Source organism: Erythrolamprus reginae, chromosome 2 (assembly GCF_031021105.1).
Source record: "Erythrolamprus reginae isolate rEryReg1 chromosome 2, rEryReg1.hap1, whole genome shotgun sequence".
NCBI lineage: Eukaryota > Metazoa > Chordata > Lepidosauria > Squamata > Dipsadidae > Erythrolamprus > Erythrolamprus reginae.
This window is the reverse complement of record NC_091951.1, coordinates 6,162,425-6,186,161: the sequence shown is the minus strand read 5'-3', so window position 1 is coordinate 6,186,161 and position 23,737 is coordinate 6,162,425. Positions and strand designations below refer to the sequence as shown.

The 23,737-nt window shown below is 39.9% G+C and overlaps 1 protein-coding gene across 1 annotated transcript; it reads right to left on the bottom strand.

The window, feature by feature from the left end:
• Positions 1–110: 110 nt before the first annotated feature.
• Positions 111–22,248, bottom strand: LOC139163192 (vomeronasal type-2 receptor 26-like). The gene is made up of 5 exons (XM_070744153.1): positions 21,982–22,248; positions 19,996–20,775; positions 11,072–11,281; positions 3,796–3,922; positions 111–1,015 (listed from the first exon to the last, which is right to left on the bottom strand). The coding sequence occupies exons 1-5, from the start codon at positions 22,246–22,248 to the stop codon at positions 111–113; spliced, it is 2,289 nt and encodes a 762-aa protein (XP_070600254.1).
• Positions 22,249–23,737: the final 1,489 nt, after the last annotated feature.

Sequence of the window (23,737 nt, the reverse complement as noted above, 5' to 3'; positions counted from 1 at the left end):
TAAAGGTTCATTCTCCAAGCTTGAGCGTTGGTTTCCGAAGACCCTTTATAAGATCCTTTCTTGACACATCCACACCTGACTCATCAGAAGACTTAAGAAAGTTTTCACTATCAATTCCCTACTTTTATCATTAAATGTTCCTTAGTGTTTAGATCAGGTCTCAAGATTACAATGTAGCACTTGGGGAAGAATATACAAAGCAGCAGACCAGCACTTGAGGTCAAGATGGAGAAGACCTGTACAGCCACCATGGACTTTCCTTTGGTGCTCAGATAACTTGGTAGGAAGGAGATCCAGACACTGCAGAAGACTAGCATGCTGAAAGTGATCAACTTGGCTTCATTGAAAGCTCCAGGGAGATTCCTGGCCAGGAAAGCTACAGTGAAGCAAATGGCAGCTAGGAAACACATGTAGCCAAGGACAACATAAAACAAGGTGACAGAGCCTTCATTGCATTGAAGGATGATCTCTCCAGGATGGGAATGCAGGTCAGAGTCAGGAAATGGGGGAGAAAATCCCAGCCACATGGCACAGATGAAAATTTGGCCTGCAGCACCAGAAAGAATGATGGAGTTGGCCAAGCTCTTCCCCAACCATCTTCTCACTTTGTTCCCTGGTTTTGTGGCAAGGAATGCCAGCACGACTGTGATTGTTTTGGACAACACAGAAGACACGGCTACTGAGAAGACAACGCTGAATACTGTTTGTCGGAGAAGACAGGTGGCTTTCCTTGGTTGTCCAATGAAGAAAAAAGAGGACAAAAAACAAAGCAGGAGGGAGATCAGGAGGATGAAGGAGAGATCCCGATTGTTGGCTTTGACAATGGGAGTTTCTAAGTATTTAATGAATATGATTAAAACAAAGCTTGTGAGTAGGAAGAAGAATAGAGCAAAGGAAACCAGAATAATACCCAGATGTTCCTCATATGACAGGAAGGTTATTCTTTTGTGGATACATTGGAATTTGTGCCCAGTTGGATATTGATCATCTGGACACTCTGTACATTTTTCAGTATCTGAGGAAACAAAAAGTAATGTTTCTTTTATGCACCAATCTCTCCTTCCAAATGACTCATCAGTTTAATGCACATTATAAAAAGGGAAAAAGGGAAGGGGTCTAGGGCCTGAACTCTGTCCTCCAACAGTAGCAACTGAAACCAGCTGTAAAGAACAGAAAAATTGATAAAGTCTACCTCTCATTCCCAATTCCCATTGTTAATCTAGAAAGATACCCCTGATGGTGATTTTAAAAAAGCTTTTAGGAGATCCCAAAAGGACAATATGGTTTTACCACCCATATCCTGAGGTGATTGGCAAGAATTTAATTGCCTTGAACTCACGAGTTTTTCTAAGGGCCAGAAGTTGTCATCCAAGGGGGGGGAGACACACTGTCCGATTTCTCCCTCCCAAAGCAACCTCAAAAGTTGAATACATTGATACCTTGTCTTACAAACTTAATTGGTTCCGGGACGAGGTTCTTAAGGTGAAAGGTTTGTAAGACGAAACAATGTTTACCATAGGAATCAATGGAAAAGCGATTGATGCATGCAAGCCCAAAATTCACCCCTTTTGCCTCAAAACTCCACCTCTGGACTTCTGTGTTTTTGTGATGCTGCGATTTCACTGCGGTTCCCCTCGCTGGGAAACCCCACCTCCGGACTTCTGTTGCTAGCGAAGCACCCATTTTTGCACTGCTGGGATTCCCCTGCTGGGATTCCCCTGCAGCATCACAAAAACATGGAAGTGCGGAGGTGGAGTTTCCCATGGAGGGGAGCCTCAGGGGAATCCCAGCAGCACAAAAATCAGTGCTTCGCTGCAACGGAAGACCAGAGGCGGGGCATCCCAGCGGCAGCAGTGGGTTTGTAAGGTGAAAATAGTTTGTAAGAACAGGCAAAAAAGTCTTAAACCCCGGGTTTGTATCTCGAAAAGTTTGTATGACGAGGCTTTTTTAAGATGAGGTATCAGTGTACTTTGATTACTTCTGTGAAATTTATGGCTTTTCCACAACCTAAATCCTTAGGTGATCTATTTTGGGGAGTTTTTCCCCTCTCCACCCTCTCTTCCTCCATCAGAGTTTCAAAAGTTTTCACCATTGTTGAAAATGGGGTAGACATGTGCATAACTGACGTCAAGTTGGCAATGCCCACTCAATCACATGCCCACTCAGTCACATGATCATCAAGCCACTCCTACCAGGTCACATGACTAGTAAGCCCCACCCACAAAATAAGCCCCACCCACAGTGTGGTAGTAAAATATGTTGCTTCCCTTCATTGGCTATAAGCAATATTGGTGATTTACTTCTCAAGTTATAAGGTGGATAGTTAGAGTGTTGGAGTGGAGACCAGTAGATTTTATCCCTTAAAGGAGTCTTCGGAGAGGGGCGGCATACAAGTCCAACTAATAAATAAATAAATAAATAAATAAATACCTCCTCTCATACTAAAATTCTCTTAATGGGTTTTACAACAGGTTCTCAGTTTAGTTTTCTCTTGTCCCTTGAACCCAACTGTTTACCTCCATTGTCCTCATGACCACACACTTCTCTTTATAAGACTATATAATCTTAATAAACATTGACAGCTTATTCAATTGATTGAATGAGGTATTTTATTTGTTTGTTAAATTTATGTGCTGCCCATCACATGTTTGATGGCTTGTATAATAATAATAATAATAATAATAATAATAATAATAATAATAATAACAACAACAACAACAACAACTCTGTAAAGAAACAGATGAAACAATTGATCGCATACTCAGCTGCTGCAAAAAGATCGTACAGACTGACTACAAGCATAGACATGATGCTGTGGCACAGATGATCCACTGGAACTTGTGCCGGAACTACCATTTACCAGTGGCAAAGAACTGGTGCGATCATAAGCCTGAAAAAGTGGTCAAAAATGAACAAGCAAAACTACTGTGGGACTTCTGACTTCAGACTGACCGAATTCTGAAGCATAACACACCAGACATTGTGATCGTGGAGAAAAAGAAAGTATGGACATCGCAATCCCAGGAGACAGCAGAATTGAGGAGAAGCAGCTAGAGAAATTAGTGAAATACGAAGATCTAAAAATCGAGCTGCAACGACTCTGGCATAAGCCCGTGAAAGTGGTCCCAGTGGTACTTGGCACGCTGGGCGCAGTACCAAAGGATCTCAGCGGACATTTGAAAACAATCGGAATTGACAAAATCTCCATCTGTCAATTGCAAAAGGCTGCTTTACTGGGATCGGCAAACTTAATTTGCCGCTACATCACGCAGTCCTGGGTACTTGGGAAGCGCCCGACTGCTGATGAAATACGAAATCCAGCATAGTGATCTCGTTTGCTGTGTTGTACTGATATTAATAATAATAATAATAATAATAATAATAATAATAATAATAATTTATTATTATTATTATTTATTAGATTTGTATGCCGCCCCTCTCCAAAGACTCCTTTGTATCCTTTGACCCATAATGTAAAGTTGATTTGGCTGAGAGCAAGCCATTGATCTGAAATTATTTCCCAAGTTTCAAAGAATTTAGATGTTCCTAATAAAGGTAAACATGGAAATCCAGTTCCAAACTGGCCAGTAGAAGACAAATTGCCTCTGGATAAAATGTCCACCATGTCCTTCTTGCCTCATCTTCAAGACCTTTTTCTTATTCCTCCCATTCTGAAATCAATTATTGAATATAGTAGAGCAACAGCAAAATATTCAAGCTTATATGTATCTTTAACGTGCCCTTTGATCAAGATCTCTTTATATCTCCAGCATCCTGTTTTCCAGAGTCACCTACCTTCCTGAGTGGAGATGGTCCCCTCTGGACAAGGAACACAGTCATAACAGCAAACTGGTTCTCCTTCTCGAGCCCGCTTGACAAATCCAGGAGGACAATTTTCTACACATATGGATCGAGGTAGAGACTAAGTGGAAAATAGTGAATGCCAAAGAAAATATATTTGGGTTCACTTTTCACATGGGAAATAGAGGTCAACAAGAACATTTATGAAGTAGACTCTGGGGCTTCATTTTGCTAGATATGAAATTTCTTTTTTTTAATATGTGTTTATTGATTTTTTCCCCACATTTTACATATTATAACATTTCTGTAAGCAGATCTTTTATAGACATTATTATTGTATTTATACAATTTATACATTATCTTACAATGCATTCAAATTCTACATATTTTCTCTTCTATTTTCTACAATTAATCAACCAATTAATCTACTATTTTCCCATGTTTCATAGTAATCTGAGACTTTTTGTCCTCTAAGTTTATTTATTTATTATTAGATTTCTATGACACCCCTCTCCGAAGACTCGGGGTGGCTTACAACATATTAAAAAACAGTAAATTACAATCTGTCGAAGAGAGTGGGGTCAGTATGAATTTCTGGGGGCAGCTGATTCCAGAGGGCTCAGTCCCCCCACAGAGAAGGCTCTTCTCCTAGATCCCGCCAAATGACATTGTCTAGTTGTTGTTGTTGTTGTTGTTATTATTATTATTATTATTATTATTATTATTATTATTATTATTATTTATTAGATTTGTATGCCACCCCTCTCCGTAGACTCGGGGCGGCTCACAACAGTGATAAAAAAAACAATACATGGTAACAAATCTAATATTTAAAATCTAAAAATAATAATTTTACATTAAAAAGTCTAAAAAAACCCCAATATATAAAAAAATACACACAATCATATCATACACAAAAACGACATGGGCAAGGGGGAGATGTCTCAGTTCCCCCATGCCTGATGGCAGAGGTGGGTTTTAAGGAGTTTACAAAAGGCAAGGAGGGTGGGGGCAATCCTAATCTCTGGGGGGAGCTGGTTCCAGAGGGTCGGAGCTACCACAGAGAAGGCTATTCCCCTGGGACCTGCCAGACGACATTGTTTAGTCGATTGGACCCGGAGAAGGCCAAATCTGTGGGACCTAACCGGCTGCTGGGATTTGTGCGGCAGAAGGCGGTCTCGAAGATATCCTGGTCCGGTGCCATGAAGGGCTTTATAGGTCCTAACAAACACTTTGAATTGTGACCGAAAACTGATCGGCAACCAATGCAGACTGCGGAGTGTTGGAGTAACATGGGCATACTTAGGGAAGCCCATGATTGCTCTCAGCTGCATTCTGCACGATCTGAAGTTTCCGAACACTCTTCAAAGGTAGTCCCATGTAGAGAGCGTAACAGTAGTCGAACCTTGAGGTGATGAGGGCATGAGTGAATGTGAGCAGTGACTCCCGGTCCAATTAGGGCCGCAACTGGTGCACCAGGCGAACCTGGGCAAATGCTCCCCTCACCACAGCTGAAATATTTATTTATTAATCTTATTTATTAATCAAATTTGTATGCCACCCCTCTCCGCAGACTCGGGGCAGCCTCTGACCCCCCCCCCCACTAACACCGACTGCGACCGACTGGAGAGGTAGGAGGAGAACCACTGAAGAACAGTGCCTCCTACTCCCAAACCCTCCAGCCGGCGGAGTTGACAGGACCTGGAGAAGGCCAACTCTGTAGGACCTAACTGATCACTGGGATTCATATGGCAGTAGGCGGTCCTGCAAGTAATCTGGTCTGGTGCCATGTAGGGTTTTATAAGTCATAACTAACACTTTGAGTTGAGTCCAGAAACCAATTGGCAGCCAATACTTGATACTTGATTCTTTTATCATATTGCATTTTGCATATTCCCAATAAAAGGAGCTCTAAGGTAAATTCCACTGTTGTTCCTATTAGCTGTTGCTCCAGAGATTGCGGGTTGTGAAGTTGGACTTAGGGGTTCAGGTGGGCTTGTTGTGGGTCCCATCAACTCAACAATGTCGTTTGGTGGGTCCCAGGGGAAGAGCCTTCTCTGTGGCGGCCCTGACCCTCTGGAACCAGCTCCCTCCTGAGATTAGAACTGCCACCACCCTCCTAGCCTTTCGTAAACTCCTTAGAATAGAATAGAATAGAATAGAATAGAATAGAATTTTTATTGGCCAAGTGTGATTGGACACACAAGGAATTTGTCTTGGTGCATATGCTCTCAGCGTACATAAAATAAAATATACATTTGTCAAGAATCATGTGGTACAACACTTAATGATTGTCATAGGGGTCAAATAAGCAATGAAGAAGCAATATTAATAAAAATCTTAGGATATAAGCAACAAGTTACAGTCATACAGTCAACATGGGAGGAAATGGGTGAAAGGAATGACGAGAAAAACTAGTAGAATAGAAGTGCAGATTTAGTAGAAAGTCTGACAGTGTTGAGGGAATTATTTGTTTAGTAGAGTGATGGTGTTTGGAAAAAAACTGTTCTTGTGTCTAAAACCCACCTCTGCCATCAGGCATGGGGGAATTGAGACATCTCCCCCGGGGCCTATACAATTCCTGTATGGTATGTTTGTGTGTATGTCTGCTTTAATAACGGGCTTTTAAAAAAAATGTTTCTAAACAAACAAATAAATAAATAAATATTTCTTGTAATCAATTGTGTCTCTTTGTCCAATATTTCTTCACATTTTTTCCCCACATTTTACATATTATAACATTTCTGTAAGGAGATCTTTTATAGACATTATTATTGTATTTATACAATTTATACATTATCTTACAATGCATTCAAATTCTACATATTTTCTCTTCTATTTTCTACAATTAATCAACCAATTAATCTAATATTTTCCCATGTTTCATAGTAATCTGAGACTTTTTGTCCTCTAAGTTTATTTATTTATTATTAGATTTCTATGCCACCCCTCTCCGAAGACTCGGGGTGGCTTACAACATATTAAAAAACAGTAAATTACAATCTGTCGAAGAGAGTGGGGTCAGTATGAATTTCTGGGGGCAGCTGATTCCAGAGGGCTCAGTCCCCCCACAGAGAAGGCTCTTCTCCTAGATCCCGCCAAATGACATTGTCTAGTTGTTGTTGTTGTTGTTGTTATTATTATTATTATTATTATTATTATTATTATTATTATTATTTATTAGATTTGTATGCCACCCCTCTCCGTAGACTCGGGGCGGCTCACAACAGTGATAAAAAAAACAATACATGGTAACAAATCTAATATTTAAAATCTAAAAATAATAATTTTACATTAAAAAGTCTAAAAAAACCCCAATATATAAAAAAATACACACAATCATATCATACACAAAAACGACATGGGCAAGGGGGAGATGTCTCAGTTCCCCCATGCCTGATGGCAGAGGTGGGTTTTAAGGAGTTTACAAAAGGCAAGGAGGGTGGGGGCAATCCTAATCTCTGGGGGGAGCTGGTTCCAGAGGGTCGGAGCTACCACAGAGAAGGCTATTCCCCTGGGACCTGCCAGACGACATTGTTTAGTCGATTGGACCCGGAGAAGGCCAAATCTGTGGGACCTAACCGGCTGCTGGGATTTGTGCGGCAGAAGGCGGTCTCGAAGATATCCTGGTCCGGTGCCATGAAGGGCTTTATAGGTCCTAACAAACACTTTGAATTGTGACCGAAAACTGATCGGCAACCAATGCAGACTGTGGACTGTTGGAGTAACATGGGCATACTTAGGGAAGCCCATGATTGCTCTCAGCTGCATTCTGCACGATCTGAAGTTTCCGAACACTCTTCAAAGGTAGTCCCATGTAGAGAGCGTAACAGTAGTCGAACCTTGAGGTGATGAGGGCATGAGTGAATGTGAGCAGTGACTCCCGGTCCAATTAGGGCCGCAACTGGTGCACCAGGCGAACCTGGGCAAATGCTCCCCTCACCACAGCTGAAATATTTATTAATCTTATTTATTAATCAAATTTGTATGCCACCCCTCTCCGCAGACTCGGGGCAGCCTCTGACCCCCCCCCCCACTAACACCGACTGCGACCGACTGGAGAGGTAGGAGGAGAACCACTGAAGAACAGTGCCTCCTACTCCCAAACCCTCCAGCCGGCGGAGTTGACAGGACCTGGAGAAGGCCAACTCTGTAGGACCTAACTGATCACTGGGATTCATATGGCAGTAGGCGGTCCTGCAAGTAATCTGGTCTGGTGCCATGTAGGGTTTTATAAGTCATAACTAACACTTTGAGTTGAGTCCAGAAACCAATTGGCAGCCAATACTTGATACTTGATTCTTTTATCATATTGCATTTTGCATATTCCCAATAAAAGGAGCTCTAAGGTAAATTCCACTGTTGTTCCTATTAGCTGTTGCTCCAGAGATTGCGGGTTGTGAAGTTGGACTTAGGGGTTCAGGTGGGCTTGTTGTGGGTCCCATCAACTCAACAATGTCGTTTGGTGGGTCCCAGGGGAAGAGCCTTCTCTGTGGCGGCCCTGACCCTCTGGAACCAGCTCCCTCCTGAGATTAGAACTGCCACCACCCTCCTAGCCTTTCGTAAACTCCTTAGAATAGAATAGAATAGAATAGAATAGAATTTTTATTGGCCAAGTGTGATTGGACACACAAGGAATTTGTCTTGGTGCATATGCTCTCAGCGTACATAAAATATACATTTGTCAAGAATCATGTGGTACAACACTTAATGATTGTCATAGGGGTCAAATAAGCAATGAAGAAGCAATATTAATAAAAATCTTAGGATATAAGCAACAAGTTACAGTCATACAGTCAACATGGGAGGAAATGGGTGAAAGGAATGACGAGAAAAACTAGTAGAATAGAAGTGCAGATTTAGTAGAAAGTCTGACAGTGTTGAGGGAATTATTTGTTTAGTAGAGTGATGGTGTTTGGAAAAAAACTGTTCTTGTGTCTAAAACCCACCTCTGCCATCAGGCATGGGGGAATTGAGACATCTCCCCCGGGGCCTATACAATTCCTGTATGGTATGTTTGTGTGTATGTCTGCTTTAATAACGGGCTTTTAAAAAAAATGTTTTTAAACAAACAAATAAATAAATAAATATTTCTTGTAATCAATTGTGTCTCTTTGTCCAATATTTCTTCACATTGGGACATGACCAGCACATAGAAACATAGAAACATAGAAACATAGAAGACTGACGGCAGAAAAAAACCTCATGGTCCATCTAGTCTGCCCTTATACTATTTCCTGTGTTTTATCTTAGGATGGATATATGTTTATCCCAGGCATGTTTAAATTCAGTTACTGTGGATTTACCAACCACGTCTGCTGGAAGTTTGTTCCAAGGATCCACTACTCTTTCAGTGAAATAATATTTCCTGATGTTGCTTTTGATCTTTCCCCCAACTAACTTCAGATTATCTTAGGATGGATATATGTTTATCCCAGGCATGTTTAAATTCAGTTACTGTGTATTTACCAACCACGTCTGCTAGAAGTTTGTTCCCAGGATCTACTACCCTTTCAGTAAAATAATATTTTCTCACATTGCTTTTGATCTTTCCCCCAACTAACTTCCCAATTGTGTCCCCTTGTTCTTGTGTTCACTTTCCTATTAAAAACACTTCCCTCCTGAACCTTATTTAACTTTTTAACATATTTAAATGTTTCGATCATGTCCCCCCTTTTCCTTCTGTCCTCCAGATTATGAAAGAATGTGCCTTGCTCTTTTTTTGCATTTCCAGCAAGTCGAATTTAAATTAGGCTATATTTTCGCTAATCTAACAATGGCCAAATGCCTACAATAAAACATTTTATAATGATTATAGGATGCCAATTATGTTATTTTATAATTCCTATTCAAAATGTGTTGCCAATCAATTATAGGATGCCAATTATGTTATTTTATAATTCCTATTCAAAATGTGTTCCCAAGGTTATATTGAATCCCACAATTTTCACCCATGCTATCGTTGGCCCTTTTACCATGCCTTTGGTAGTATTGCAGTCTACCAAATAGTCTGAAGAAACTATAAAGTTTCTATTCCCCATATTAAATTCTCATGGAAAATCCACCACCTAGCTGACTAGCTTACTTGAAATGTGTCCTTTGGTTATGAAAAAAAGTAGAATAATGTCCATATTATCATCACCTCGAGGCTTGACTACTGTAATGCTCTCTACATGGGGCTACCTTTGAAGAGTGTTCGGAAAATTCAGATCGTGCAGAATGCAACTGCGAGAGCAATCATGGGCTTCCCAAGGCATGCCCATGTTACACCAACACTCCGCAGTCTGCATTGGTTGCCAATCAGTTTCTGGTCACAATTCAATGTGTTGGTTATGACCTATAAAGCCCTTCATGGCATAGGACCAGAATATCTTCGGGACCACCTTCTGCCACACGAATCCCAGCAACCGGTTAGGTCCCACAGAGTTGGCCTTCTCCGGGTCCCGTCGACTAAACAATGTCGTTTGGCGGGACCCAGGAGAAGAGCCCTCTCTGTGGCGGCCCCGACTCTCTGGAACCAGCTCCCCCAGATATCAGAGTTGCCCCCACCCTCCTTGCTTTTCGCAAGCTCCTTAAAACCCACCTCTGTTGTCAGGCAGGGGGGAATTGAGTTATTCCTTCCCCCTCAGGCCTATACAATTTATGCATGGTATATTTGTGTGTATGTTTGGCTTTTAATAAGGGTTTTTAGTTATTTTAAATATTAGATTTGTTATGTTGTTTTATTATTGTTATTAGCCGCCCGAGTCTACGGAGAGGAGCGGCATACAAATCAAATAAAGAAAGAAAGAAAGAAAGAAACAAACAAACAAACATAGAAATATTTTACTCCCCTTGCTAAGCCACTTTAGCAAGGAAAGATCATATTAGTTGATAATTAGTTGATAATAATATCCATCTAAGAAAATGTACTCTACACATTCAAGTTATCAATGAATTGTTCTATTGCTGTTGTGAGCCGCCCCGAGTCTACAGAGAGGGGTGGCATACAAATCTAATAAATAAATAAATAAATAAATAAATAAATAAATAAATAAATAAATAAATAAATAAATAAATAAATAAATAAATAAATAAATAAATAAATAAATAAATAAATATTTTACCCACCTTGCTAAGCCACTTTAGCAAGGGAAGATCGTATTAGTTGATAATAATATCCATCTAAAAAAATTTACTCTACACATTCAATTATCAATGAAGTTCACCCACCCTTGTGATTAGGTCATAAGACTTTTGAAAACAGAAAAAAGGCTAATATTTCACTTACCTTGTTGAGCCACTTTAGGAGAGCAAGAGTCTCTTGGCTAATGATAAGTCTCTGTCTTTCAAAACTTCCGACTGGCTCAATGTAATTCTCCTCGGGGAAAACCAGCAAGCTGATAATATTCAGATCTGCTATCAGATCCCCATTTTTGTCCAAATAAATTTTCATCTCAGAAAAATTGCAAAATGCATTCTTCTTCAGAAAGGGATGAAGCTAGAATGGGGGAAAAAACAAGAAAGTTTTTTTTAATATATTTTATTAAGTTTTTCCATTAAACAAAACATATAACATACAGTCAGGGAACCATAGTCAAAAACAACAACAATTACAACAACCAAAATGAAACAAAACAAAACAAAACAAAACAAAAAAAGACAAAATGCATACTATGTTATCTTTTACTTATTCCATGTTTTGTGCGTAGGAAGAAGGAAGTTAAAGAAGCAAAAGACAAAAGTCTAACTTTCATTAGTGTTATTAGTGTTCCGCCATTCTTCTTGGTTAATTAAGAATTTATCCATAAGTTTATTATTTATTTACCGCCTTATGTTAAGGTTATCTTTAGTACTGGTAACTTAAACATTATTATTTCTATACATAAATTACGTGTGTACATATACTTAAATTCATTGTAACTTTCAAAATGATGAGATCAAGGAAAATTTTGTTAGGCTTAACGCCACAATTGAGGGTATCCAAAAAACGGTAGATAACCATGATATTAAAATAAAAGAAATTGAAGCAACAACACAGGAGAATAAATTGAAATACAAGAAAAGTGAAGATGAACTTAGAAAAATAAATAAAGAACTGGAAGGAGCAATTGCCTAATTAGAATTTGAAAAGGCCTCTCAATATCTAAGACTACAAAACGTCCCAGAGGGAAAAGACGAAAACTTGTTTGAGATAGTAGTCGAGATTTTCTCAGATGAATTAAAAATAGATGAAGAAGAACTGAATACATATAGATAAAGTATACCGTGTACAGACTAACTACGCGAGGCGCTATGAACTCCCTAGGGAAATCCATATCAGGTTTACTAAAAAAACACTGAGAGACGAAATTTATAAAAGTACAAGGGGTCTATTGTCATACAAAGGAAAGGACATACAGGTGTTAAAACAAATCCCAAGGAGGGTGAGAGAAAAGAGAAGGGATCTACACTGTTTCACATCTAAATTAATTAAAAAAGAAATACAATTCAGGTGGTTAGTACCCGAAGGAGTATTGATCACATGGAAAGGGAAAAAGGTAACTGTTGAAACCGCAGAACAGGCTGACCAATTTATTTCTGACCACTTGATTAAGGAAGGGGAAAGTAGTAGTGAACTAGAATCAGGAAGTCAAGAGGAGAGAGAATCAGTAGAAGGAAGAAATAGTAAAGTGAGAGTTAGAAGAGAAGAAAGAATAGAATCCAAACGGGAATTGAGAAGTAGCAAAAGAAAGTAGTAACTTATAAGAAAATGCAGAAACAAATAAAATTATTTTCTGAAAATATTAATGGTCCATCTAATCTGCCCTTATACTATTTCCTGTATTTTATCTTAAGATGGATATATGTTTATCCTAGGCATGTTTAAATTCAGTTACTGTGGATTTACCAACCACGTCTGCTGGAAGTTTGTGCCAAGCATCTACTACTCTTTCAGTAAAATAATATTTTCTCACATTACTTCTAATCTTTCCCCCAACTAATCTCAGATTGTGTCCCCTTGTTCTTGTGTTCACTTTCCTAGTAAAAACACTTCCCTCCTGAACCTTATTTAACCCTTTAACATATTTAAGTGTTTCAATCATGTCCCCCCCATTCCCTTCTGTCCTCCAGACTATACAGATTGAGTTCATTAAGTCTTTCCTGATACGTTTTATGCTCAAGACATTCCACCATTTTTGTAGCCCGTCTTTGGACCCATTCAATTTTATCAATATCTTTTTGTAGGTGAGGTCTCCAGAACTGAACACAGTATTCCAAATGTGGTCTCACCAGCGCTCTATACAGTAGGATTATAATCTCCCTCTTCCTGATTGTTATACCTCTAGTTTGCTTTTCCTACCGCCTAATTGCACTGTTCACCCATTTTGAGACTGTCAAAAATCACTACCCCTAAATCCTTCTCTTCTGAAGTTTTTGCTAGCACAGAACTGCCAATAAAATACTCAGATTGAGGATTCCTTTTCCCCAAGTGCATTATTTTACATTTGGAAATATTAAACTGCAGTTTCCATTGCTTTGGCCACTTATCTAGTAAAGCCAGGGCCGCCGATAGGCCGGTACTACCGGTACTGGCATCAGGGGCCCGGCCAAATTGAAAATGGGGGGGGCGGTTTTGGCCCACCACCGTGTGCCGGCCCCCTGGTGCCCACAGCAGTCATTGTGCCGCACCGTTCGCTGTAGCCTGCGCATGCCTGCACCAGTGCACCCCAAAACGCTGGGGCCCCCCGCACCCTTTTCCAAAGGCGCTCACGAAGCCACGGCCGCCCCCGCCTCCCCCGCGCCTCTAGCCCCCTCGCGCCCCTGGCTACTCGCTGCTGTCCCCTGCCCGCCCGCCTGATCCACCTCTCTTTCTCCTCCGCTGCAAGAGAGGCGGGGCAGGAGTTCTCACAGCGGGAGCCAGCGAAGGCGATTTTCAGTGTCAGGCGCGCGGGCTGGCGCATGCTCTCCCCATTGCCCTGCTAGCCCGCCAGGAACATTCAAAGTAAGAAAAACCTTCGCTCTTACTTTGAATGTTCCAGGCGGGCGCCAGGCTGGCAGGGCGATGGGGAGAGTGCACGCCGGCCCGCACGCCCGACACTGAAAATCACTTTCGCCAGCCTCCGGAGAACGAAAGAAAGTGAGAGAGACAGAGCAAGAGAGAGAGAAATTGAGAAAGAGAGAGAGAGAGAGAAAGAGGGGGAGAGAAAGAGATAGCAAGAGAGAGAGAACAGGAGAGAGAAAGAGTGAGAGAAAGAAAACAAGAGAGAAAGAGTGTGAGAGAGAAAGCAAGAGAGAGAGAGAAAGAAAACAAGAGAGGGAAAGTGAGAAAAAGAGAGAGAGCAAGAGGGGGAGAGATAGAGAAAGAAAGAAAGATAGATGAGAGAGGAAGGAAGAGAGAGAGAGAGAGAGGAAGAAAGAAAGATAGAGAAAGAGAGAAAGAAAGAAAGAAAGAGATGAGAGGAAGGAAGAGAGTGAGAGAGAGGAAGAAAGCAAGATAAAGAAAGAGAGAGGGAGAGAGAAAGAAAGATATGAGAGAGTGTGAGAGAGGAAGAAAGCAAGAGAGAGAAAGAGAGAGAGAAAGAGAAAGAGAGAGAGATGAGAGAGGAAGGAAGCAAGATAGAGAAAGAGAGAGCGAGAGAGAGAGAGAGAAAGAAAGATGAGAGAGGAAGGAAGAGAGAGAGAGGAAGAAAGAGAGAGAGAAGAGTGGAAGGAAGAGAGAGAGAGAAATGATAGAAAAAAGGGGAGAAAAAAAGAGAAATGAGAAAATGAGGCAGAGAATGACAGGAAAGAGAGAGAAACAGAGAGAGAAGTGACTCTTGATGTAAAGCATATGGTAAAAGCACTTAAATAATAACAGAGAAAAAAACCAGCCCTCACCTGTTTTTATTAATAGTTTTGCTGGTTGTTTTAGTTTTAATAGTAATGGATTTTGATTTTTTTTAATTATTAATTTCTTTTAATAAAAAAGAAGGGATTTGTTTGTTTGTTTGTTTTTTATTTATTTGTTTGTTTGTTTGTTTGTTTGTTTATCTATTTATTTATATGCCGCCCAGTCCCAAGTGTTTCCTTATTTCCAGATGTCATTTCTTCTTGGTGAGGTTCCGCCCATTGCTTCTTGTACTACCTTCAGGTGGCATGGAGAATAAATAGATGCCACCTGCTCTCTGGCAGCCCTTTAAGGATTGGGAAACTACTATTATATTCCCCCTCAGTTTTCTATTTGTTGAGCTAAACATACTCGTTCTCTTAGCCCTTGTTCATAGGATTTAGCCTCTAGGCCAGGGGTGTCAAACTCAATTTCATTGAGGGCCACATCTGGGCTGTGTTTGACCTCAGAGGGCCGGGTGAGGGTTTACCCAGGGTGTGTGACCATGGTGGCATTGCACGGTATTTGGGGGCAGTAGTTTTAAAATGGCGGGGGGGGGGCAGACACTTAGGCTGTATGGGGCCCCAAAATTCCTGATGGCGGCCCTGAGTAAAGCTAAATCATTTGCCATATTATAGATGCCTCCAGGAATATCAACCCTATTGCGCACTTTAGAGTCATCGGTAAATAGGCAAACCTTCCCTACCAAACCTTCCCCTATGTCTCTCACAAAGATATTAAAAAGAATAGGACCCAGAACTGACCCTTGTGGCACATCGCTTGTAACCAGTCTCTGCTCAGAATACTCGCCATTAACAACAACCCTTTGATATTTACGCTTCAGCCAGCTGCAAATCCACTGAGCTATCCAGGGATTAAGTCCAATCTTCACTAATTTATCTATCAGCTCTTTATGTGGAACCGTATCAAAGGTTTCTCTTTTACTAGTATCATGTACATAAATATTATTATATTTATATGCATGATATGTAAATCATGTATATGCATGACAAAACAAATAAAAATAAATAAATAAACAATTGAATAACTCATATAGCATTTAGAATTATATACCGCTTCACAGTGCTTTCTCTCTTAGCAGTTTACAGAAAGTAAGCATATTGCCCCCAACAATCACATTTTCCTGACCTTGGAAGGATAGAACCTGAGCCTACTGAGATTCTATCTTCAAAACTGCTGGCAGCCAGTGATCAGCAGAAGTAGCTTGCAGTACTGCACTCTAACCACTGCACCACTGAGGCTCTAACTATCCTTAACTACATTTAGTTATTGGTGTAACTCTTAGACTTTTATTTTTTTCAGTATCCATGTGTGTGTGTGTGTGTGCTTCTGTTGAATCACTCTGGTATACCCAAATATGGGAGGAGCTTAATGCTAATAGTATACCCAACAGGAATACCCCTGGTTTCAGCCATATAGGTTGTTTCAATATTTTTTCTATCCCTATTTTAATTGAGTTCCAATGCGCTTTGATTTCACCACATGTCCACCACATATCATAAAAAGATTTATTTGTTGACATTTCCAAGATTTCCAAGATTTCATAGATTTATCTTTTAAACATTTTACCAATCCTTTCAGGTGACATGTGCCATCTATAAAACATTTTGTACAAGTTTTCTTTATATGCTGTTGCCATTGTCAGTTTATAGTTTCTTTCCCAAAGCTGTTGACATTTATCCAGTTCTTTGATATGTCCAAAATTCTTTGCCCATTTAATCATCATACTCTTCACTTGTTCTTGCTCTAAATCTATATTATAAAGTTTTTAATTAGTCTTTATCTAATGTTGTGGTTGGCTCTGGCCCAGCTCCTGCCCCAAGGAGTGTGGAGGTGGAGGTGGGGGAGACATCCACATGCCGCAGGCCTGTTTTTCTCCCAGTAGAGTCTGCTGACGAAGTCTCCTCTGACCAAGGAAGTGTGAGTGACAGGGAAGAGGGGAGTTTGGCAGACAGCCCAGGAGGAGATCAGTCATCTGTATCATCCCTGGATTCTGAATAAGAATTAATGACACATCCATGCATGCGTAGAGTGATGCATAGGAGACAACAACTGAAGGATTATTACAAGAGAAAATGAGGCCACTTGTGGTTGGTGGGGCTGCTGTAATTAGTGCTACAGATAAAAGTGCAGCCTGGTGTTTTAGCCTCATGGCAGTTTATCTGATTCATTGTTTCATCAAGATCGTGGTTTTTGCTGTTCAGGATTGTGTGTGTGGACACTCTGGACTTTAGAATTGGACTCAATTTCCCAGTTATTGGGTGAGCAATTGGACTGCATTTAACCTGTGCCTTGTGTGTACCAGAAAATCCCTTTGACATTTAAAAAGGGAGCTGTTTCTGTTTTTCTGTTTATAAAAACTTTTGGGTTTTCCTTTTATCGTGTGGTGTGTGTCTTCCTGGACTAATTACCCTGTAATTACGGATGGTTGAGACACGCTGGCAGAATATGTAATATGTGAGTATTTCATCTACTTCTGTCATTTTTAAATTGATACCCTTCATTTTAGTATCTTTATTGTATCTTAACTGCAATTGCATTCTCATATACCAATCCATCTTTATTCCTTGTTTCTCTAATTCTTGAGTAGATTTCAATGCCCCCTTTTTCTGTTAGAATATCTTTATATTGTATAATGTTCCCCCAATTAAATCTATTCGGATAAATTAGTGCTTCTATTGCTGATAAGCAATATGGATTTTTTTATCTTTTATCTTTTCCCACACTACACACAAATAGTTACTTATATAATATCTCTGGAAATAGCTATGTACAGTGGTACCTCATCTTACGAACGCCTCTTCTAACGAACTTTTCAAGATACGAACCAGGTGTTTAAGATTTTTTTGCCTCTTCTTCCAAACTATTTTCACCTTACGAACCCAAGCAGCTGCTGCTGGGATGAAGGGGTTTCTTTTTTTCCCCTTTTTTGAAGAAAGAAAAGGGAGGGGCAGCTTGGAGGAGTAAAGATTTTGCATGCTTGCAAAGGCACTGAAACGGTGTCTTTTTAAAGAAAGAAAAGGGAGGGGCAGCTTGGAGGAGTAAAGATTTTGCATGCTTGCAAAGGCACTGAAACGGTGTCTTTTTAAGAAAGAAAAGGGAGGGGCAGCTTGGAGGAGTAAAGCTTTTGCATGCTTGCAAAGGCACTGAAACAGTGTCTTTTTAAGAAAGAAAAGGGAGGGGCAGCTTGGAGGAGTAAAGATTTTGCATGCTTGCAAAGGCACTGAAACGGTGTCTTTTTAAGAAAGAAAAGGGAGGGGTAGCTTGGAGGAGTAAAGATTTTGCATGCTTGCAAAGGCACTGAAACGGTGTCTTTTGAAAAAAGAAAAGGGAGGGGAGCCCCCTTTGCCTTTCTTCCTTCCCACTCACTCTTTAGCCTAGCCTTGCTTCTTCCACCCGCCCCCTTTAGCTGCTCCTCCCTGCCCTCTGTTCGCCTCCCTTCTAAAGTTTGGGATTTTCCTGAAGGATTTGCACGCATTATGTGCTTTTACATTGATTCCTATGGGAAACATTGTTTCATCTTACGAATGTTTCACCTTACGAACCTCCTCCTGGAACCAATTAAGTTCGTATGATGAGGTACCACTGTATTTTACTTCTTCCATAACATATTAATGTGTGTCATCCTATCTGTAAATCATATTCCTCCAAAAACCAAAAACCTTTTGTTTCTTAATAAAATCCATTCTCTCTTCCATGTCAATACTGCAGCATCATAATTTAACTCCCAGTTTGGAAGTTGAAATCCACCTTTAAGTCTTGCATCTTGTAGAATTTTTAAATTAATCCTCACCTTTTTCCTTGCCAATTATTTACTTCTTCAAAGATTTTTTTCTCTAATCTTATTGGTAATGTTGAGAATAAAAACAGGAATCATGGCAGTATATTCATCTTAATTAGTGATATTTTTCCCATTAGTGATAATTGAAACTTTTTCCATTTTCCAGATCTATTTCAATTTTTTTCTTTAATCCATAATAATTATCTTCCTTAATTGTCATACATCTAGCTATTAGTTGAATCCCCAAATATTTTACTTTTTTGTGATCTGCACATTTAACTTCCCAACTAATTCCTTCTTTTGTTTTTTCATCATATTTCTCACTGTTTTATCTTTATTAATTTTTAATCAATTTGCTATATTAATTTAAGTCCAGTCTCTAAAGATTCTTCCAATATGAACACCAAGTCATCTGAGAATGCTTGTAGTTTGTACTTCTCTGCTTTAATTTTCATTCCTTTTATATTCGCACTTTGACTTATACCTCTGGTCAGCACAAATAACAATGGTGATAAAGGACATTCTAGTCTTGTTCTACTCATAATTAATATCCACCTTCTCTGTCATATCTCCATTCACAATTACTTTGGTGGATTGTTTACTGTAAATTGGTTTAATTACATTCATAAATCTCTTTCCAAAACCCATATTTGTAAGTTGCATTGTCATAAATTGCCAATTCATGTTGTCCAAATGCCTTCTGTGTCTCTAAATACATTAAAGCTACTTATTTTTGGGATGCTGTTCATAGTATTCTAGAGCATTCCAAATCATTCAAAACCTTGAAATTTAGTAGTATAGAAACATAGAAACATAGAAGTCTGACGGCAGAAAAAGACTTCCTGGTTCATCTAGTCTGCCCTTATACTATTTTCTGTATTTTATCTTAGGATGGATATATGTTTATCCCAGGCATGTTTAAATTCAGTTACTGTGGATTTATCTGCCACATCTGCTGGAAGTTTGTTCCAAGGATCCACTACTCTTTCAGTAAAATAATATTTTCTCATGTTGCTTTTCATCTTTCCCCCAACTAACTTCAGATTGTGTCCCCTTGTTCTTGTGTTCACTTTCCTATTAAAAACACTTCCTTCCTGGACCTTATTTAACCCTTTAACATATTTAAATGTTTCAATCATGTCCCCCCTTTTCCTTCTGTCCTCCAGACTCTACAGATTGAGTTCATGAAGTCTTTCCTGATACGTTTTATGCTTAAGACCTTCCACCATTCTTGTAGCCCGTCTTTGGACCCGTTCAATTTTATCAATATCTTTTTGTAGGCGAGGTCCCCAGAACTGAACACAGCATTCCAAATGTGGTCTCACCAGCGCTCTATATAGCGGGATCATAATCTCCCTCTTCCTGATTGTTATACCTCTAGCTATGCAGCCAAGCATCCTACTTGATTTCCCTACCACCTGAGTGCACTGTTCACCCATTTTGAGACTGTCAGAAATCACTATCCCTAAATCCTTTTCTTCTGAAGTATTTGCTAACACAGAATTTTCTACACAAAATTCTACAGTAGCAATAATGAACTCATACATACAGGAATTCCTTTTACCTGCCATGGCTGAAGTCTGGAAACCACCAATTTCTTATTCCTTCTCCTCCTGGATTTGGAGGAATATGCAGCATTCAAGACAGAGGCCAGAGTCTTAATGACACTATAAGCTCGGGGGTCAACATTGTACTTGTTATTGTGTCTTTTCCCTTTGGTCCCTAGTGGCTCTTTCTGTGTGCATCTTCTTCGGACTTTGACAGAAAAGATGTGCTTTGAAAAAGAACAGTGAAAAGACCTATTTTGAAATTGTGGTTCCACAAAGATAAAGGGTTGAAAGGTATCATCATACCCTCTTTCCTGTATACAAAAGTTCCAAATACTATGAACATATTTGTAAAGTCTATGACTTTTTACTGGCAAGTCTCCAAAGAGTGTGATGATCCAAATTTTCCCTTCAACAGGCTGTGGCAGACCTTCAAGTGCAAAATGGACATGGCAAATTCCATCCATCATAGTACTAAAGTCTGTAAAGAAAACAAAGGCATTGACTTGTCTCCATTTAGAGATGGCTTCCCTGAAGGGTTCTGCAGGTACAGTTGTTGAGAATAGTTGTGATATAACAATACAAATTCCATTCCTCACAAGCATTGGAGTAAAAGTCCTCATGAAATTCTCTCCCTTCTCTGTGTCTGAAGCAAAGAGGCCAATCAAGGTCCATCTGAAATGGAGGAGCAGTTCAACAATTGCTGGGTACTGGATCCCATTTTTGGGTGCCATCCGGTAGAAATAGGGGAATTGCCTTTTATCACTCAGAGCCTCTGAAACAAATGAACAAGTGATCTAAAAATGTAATGAAAAATGCAGTGTTATATTTGGGGTTATTTGCCTTTAATAGACCCAACTTTGTTCTAATGAACATAATAGAATCACTTGTAGATTAGCCATTGGCCATATAAAGATATAGAACCTAAAAGAGAGAACATTAACATAAGAGGAATTATTATTATTTATTATTATTTATTGGATTTGTATGCCACCCCTCTCCGTAGACTCGGGGTGGCTAACAACAGTGGTAAAAACAACATGCGACAATCCAATACTAAAACAGATTAAAACCCTTGTTTTAAAAACCAATCATGCATACAAACATACCATACATAAATTGTAGAAACCTAGGGGCAAAGAATATCTCAGTTCCCCCATGCCTGATGACAGAGGTGGGTTTTAAGGAGCTTACAAAAGGCAAGGAGGGTGGGGGCTATTCTAATCTCTGGGGGAGTTGGTTCCAGAGGGCCGGGGCTACCACAGAGAAGGCTCTTCCCCTGGGTCCCGTCAAACGACATTGTTTAGTTGATGGGACTCGGAGAAGGCCCACTCTGTGGGACATAACTGGTCGCTGGGATTCGTGCAGCAGAAGGCAGTCCCAGAGATAATCTGGTCCGATGCCATGAAGGGTTTTATAGGTCATAACCAACACTTTGAATTGTGACCAGAAACTGATCGGCAACCAATAGACTGCGGAGTGTTGGTGTAACATGGGCCTATTTGGCAAAGCCCATAATTGCTCTCGCAGCTGCATTCTGCACGATCTGAAGTTTCCAAACACTTTTCAAAGGTAGCCCCATATAGAGAGCGTTACAGTAGTTGAGCCTCAAGGTGATGAGGGCATGAGTGACTGTGAGCAGTGACTCCCAGTCCAAATAGGGTCGCAACTGGTGCACCAGGCTAACCTGGGCGAAGGCCCCTCTCGCCACAGCTGAAAGATGTTTCTCTAATGTGAGCTGTGGATCGAGGAGGATGCCCAAGTTGCGAACCCTCTCTGAGGGGATCAATGATTTTCCCTTCAGGGTAATGGACGGACAGATGGAATTGTCCTTGGGAGGCAGAACCCACAGCCACTCCATCTTGTCTGGGTTGAGTTTGAGTTTAAACTTTGTAAATAGTACAAAGCAATTTTTGAATTCCATAGAGAAGATATGTTGGATCTATTACTCACACACCAACATTCCACTCATTTTACTCACAGATAAACACACATACACAAACCTGTGGGACTTTGTAGATTCCTACTAAAGTTGACATCTGGATAGAGATATCTCTTTTGGCTCCATCAAGAAGGGCCAAAAGATTGTCCTTCCTTCCACAGCTATAGTTGGGAACATTGGCTTCTCCAGTAGAGAGTGTGTCCAGCAAAGCATCTGAAGTGGCAAGTGTGCTCAAATAGTTGTCATGGATGCTGTAACCAAGTGTGAAATTGTGCAGGAGATGGAAATTGCTGTTGACTACTTGAATGACGAAAATGTAGGGTTGCATTCCTGCCAGATCAGTGTTTCTAGCACTGTACAAATATATTTAAGTTATCATCATGAACAACCGAAACAACAAAATAAACCATTACTGATCGAGAACCAGAAGAAATGATAGTCACATATCACCATTTAATTTTCAAACATGTTGAGAAGGTGGGATGGACATAGCTTTCAACTAGGGTCAACAGTCACAGATATATCATTCTTTATTCTAATGCTGATTTTCCTATCTCCTATGACCATGATTCATAGTCATTCAGTCATGTACATCATTAAACAAGAACATGGATGAATAAGTGAGCCAGCTAAGCAATTCTAGAAACAAGTCATTCTTATTCTAAAAGGACAGGCAATTAATTCAATTTTCCAATATGAAATAAAAATCAATATGAATAGGATGAGCTCATATTTTGGAAATCCTCTGAATTCTGTGCCTGTCTTGGTCAAGTTCTTTTAGGTTTCCTTCTGCCCCATCCTTACATTCGAGTCTTGTACAAGGGGAGAGCTATATAAATCAAAATAATTCACCAACATACACATATCCTACAATTTAGAAATAATTGGAAGAAAAAGAAAGGAAGAAGAATACTAGAAAACAGACTCTGTGGTGTCAACCCCCAACCCCCAACATTTTTCCCTTAGACTTTCCATGGTTGACCTCTCCAGATTCCTTAGAGGTCAGTAAGGGGCGAGCATAAGTGCACTAGTGTGCCTTCCGTCCCCTGTCCAATTGTCTCTCCTATAAAGCAAGTAGGATGCTTGGCTGCATAGCTAGAGGTATAACAAGCAGGAAGAGGGAGATTGTGATCCCGCTATATAGAGTGCTGGTGAGACCACATTTGGAATACTGTGTTCAGTTCTGGAGACCTCACCTACAAAAAGATATGGACAAAATCGAACGGGTCCAAAGACGGGCTACAAGAATGGTGGAAGGTCTTAAGCATAAAACGTATCAGGAAAGACTTAATGAACTCAATCTGTATAGTCTGGAGGAAAGAAGGAAAAGGGGGGACATGATTGAAACATTTAAATATGTTAAAGGGTTAAATAAGGTCCAGGAGGGAAGTGTTTTTAATAGGAAAGTGAACACAAGAACAAGGGGACACAATCTGAAGTTAGTTGGGGGAAAGATCAAAAGCAACATGAGAAAATATGATTTTACTGAAAGAGTAGTAGATCCTTGGAACAAACTTCCAGCAGATGTGGTAGATAAATCCACAGGAACTGAATTTAAACATGCCTGGGATAAACATATATCCATCGTAAGATAAAATACAGAAAATTGTATAAGGGCAGACTAGATGGACCATGAGGTCTTTTTCTGCCGTCAGACTTCTATGTTTCTATGTTTCTTTATTTTATATATCTTTTCTCCCATTCATATATCCTTTCCTCAACTCTTCATTGATGTATTCTATTCTCATATCTCTTCTTCTATCCCTTCCCTGGTATTTACTACTACATGTTTTTATTCTCTTTAACTTTCAATTTGT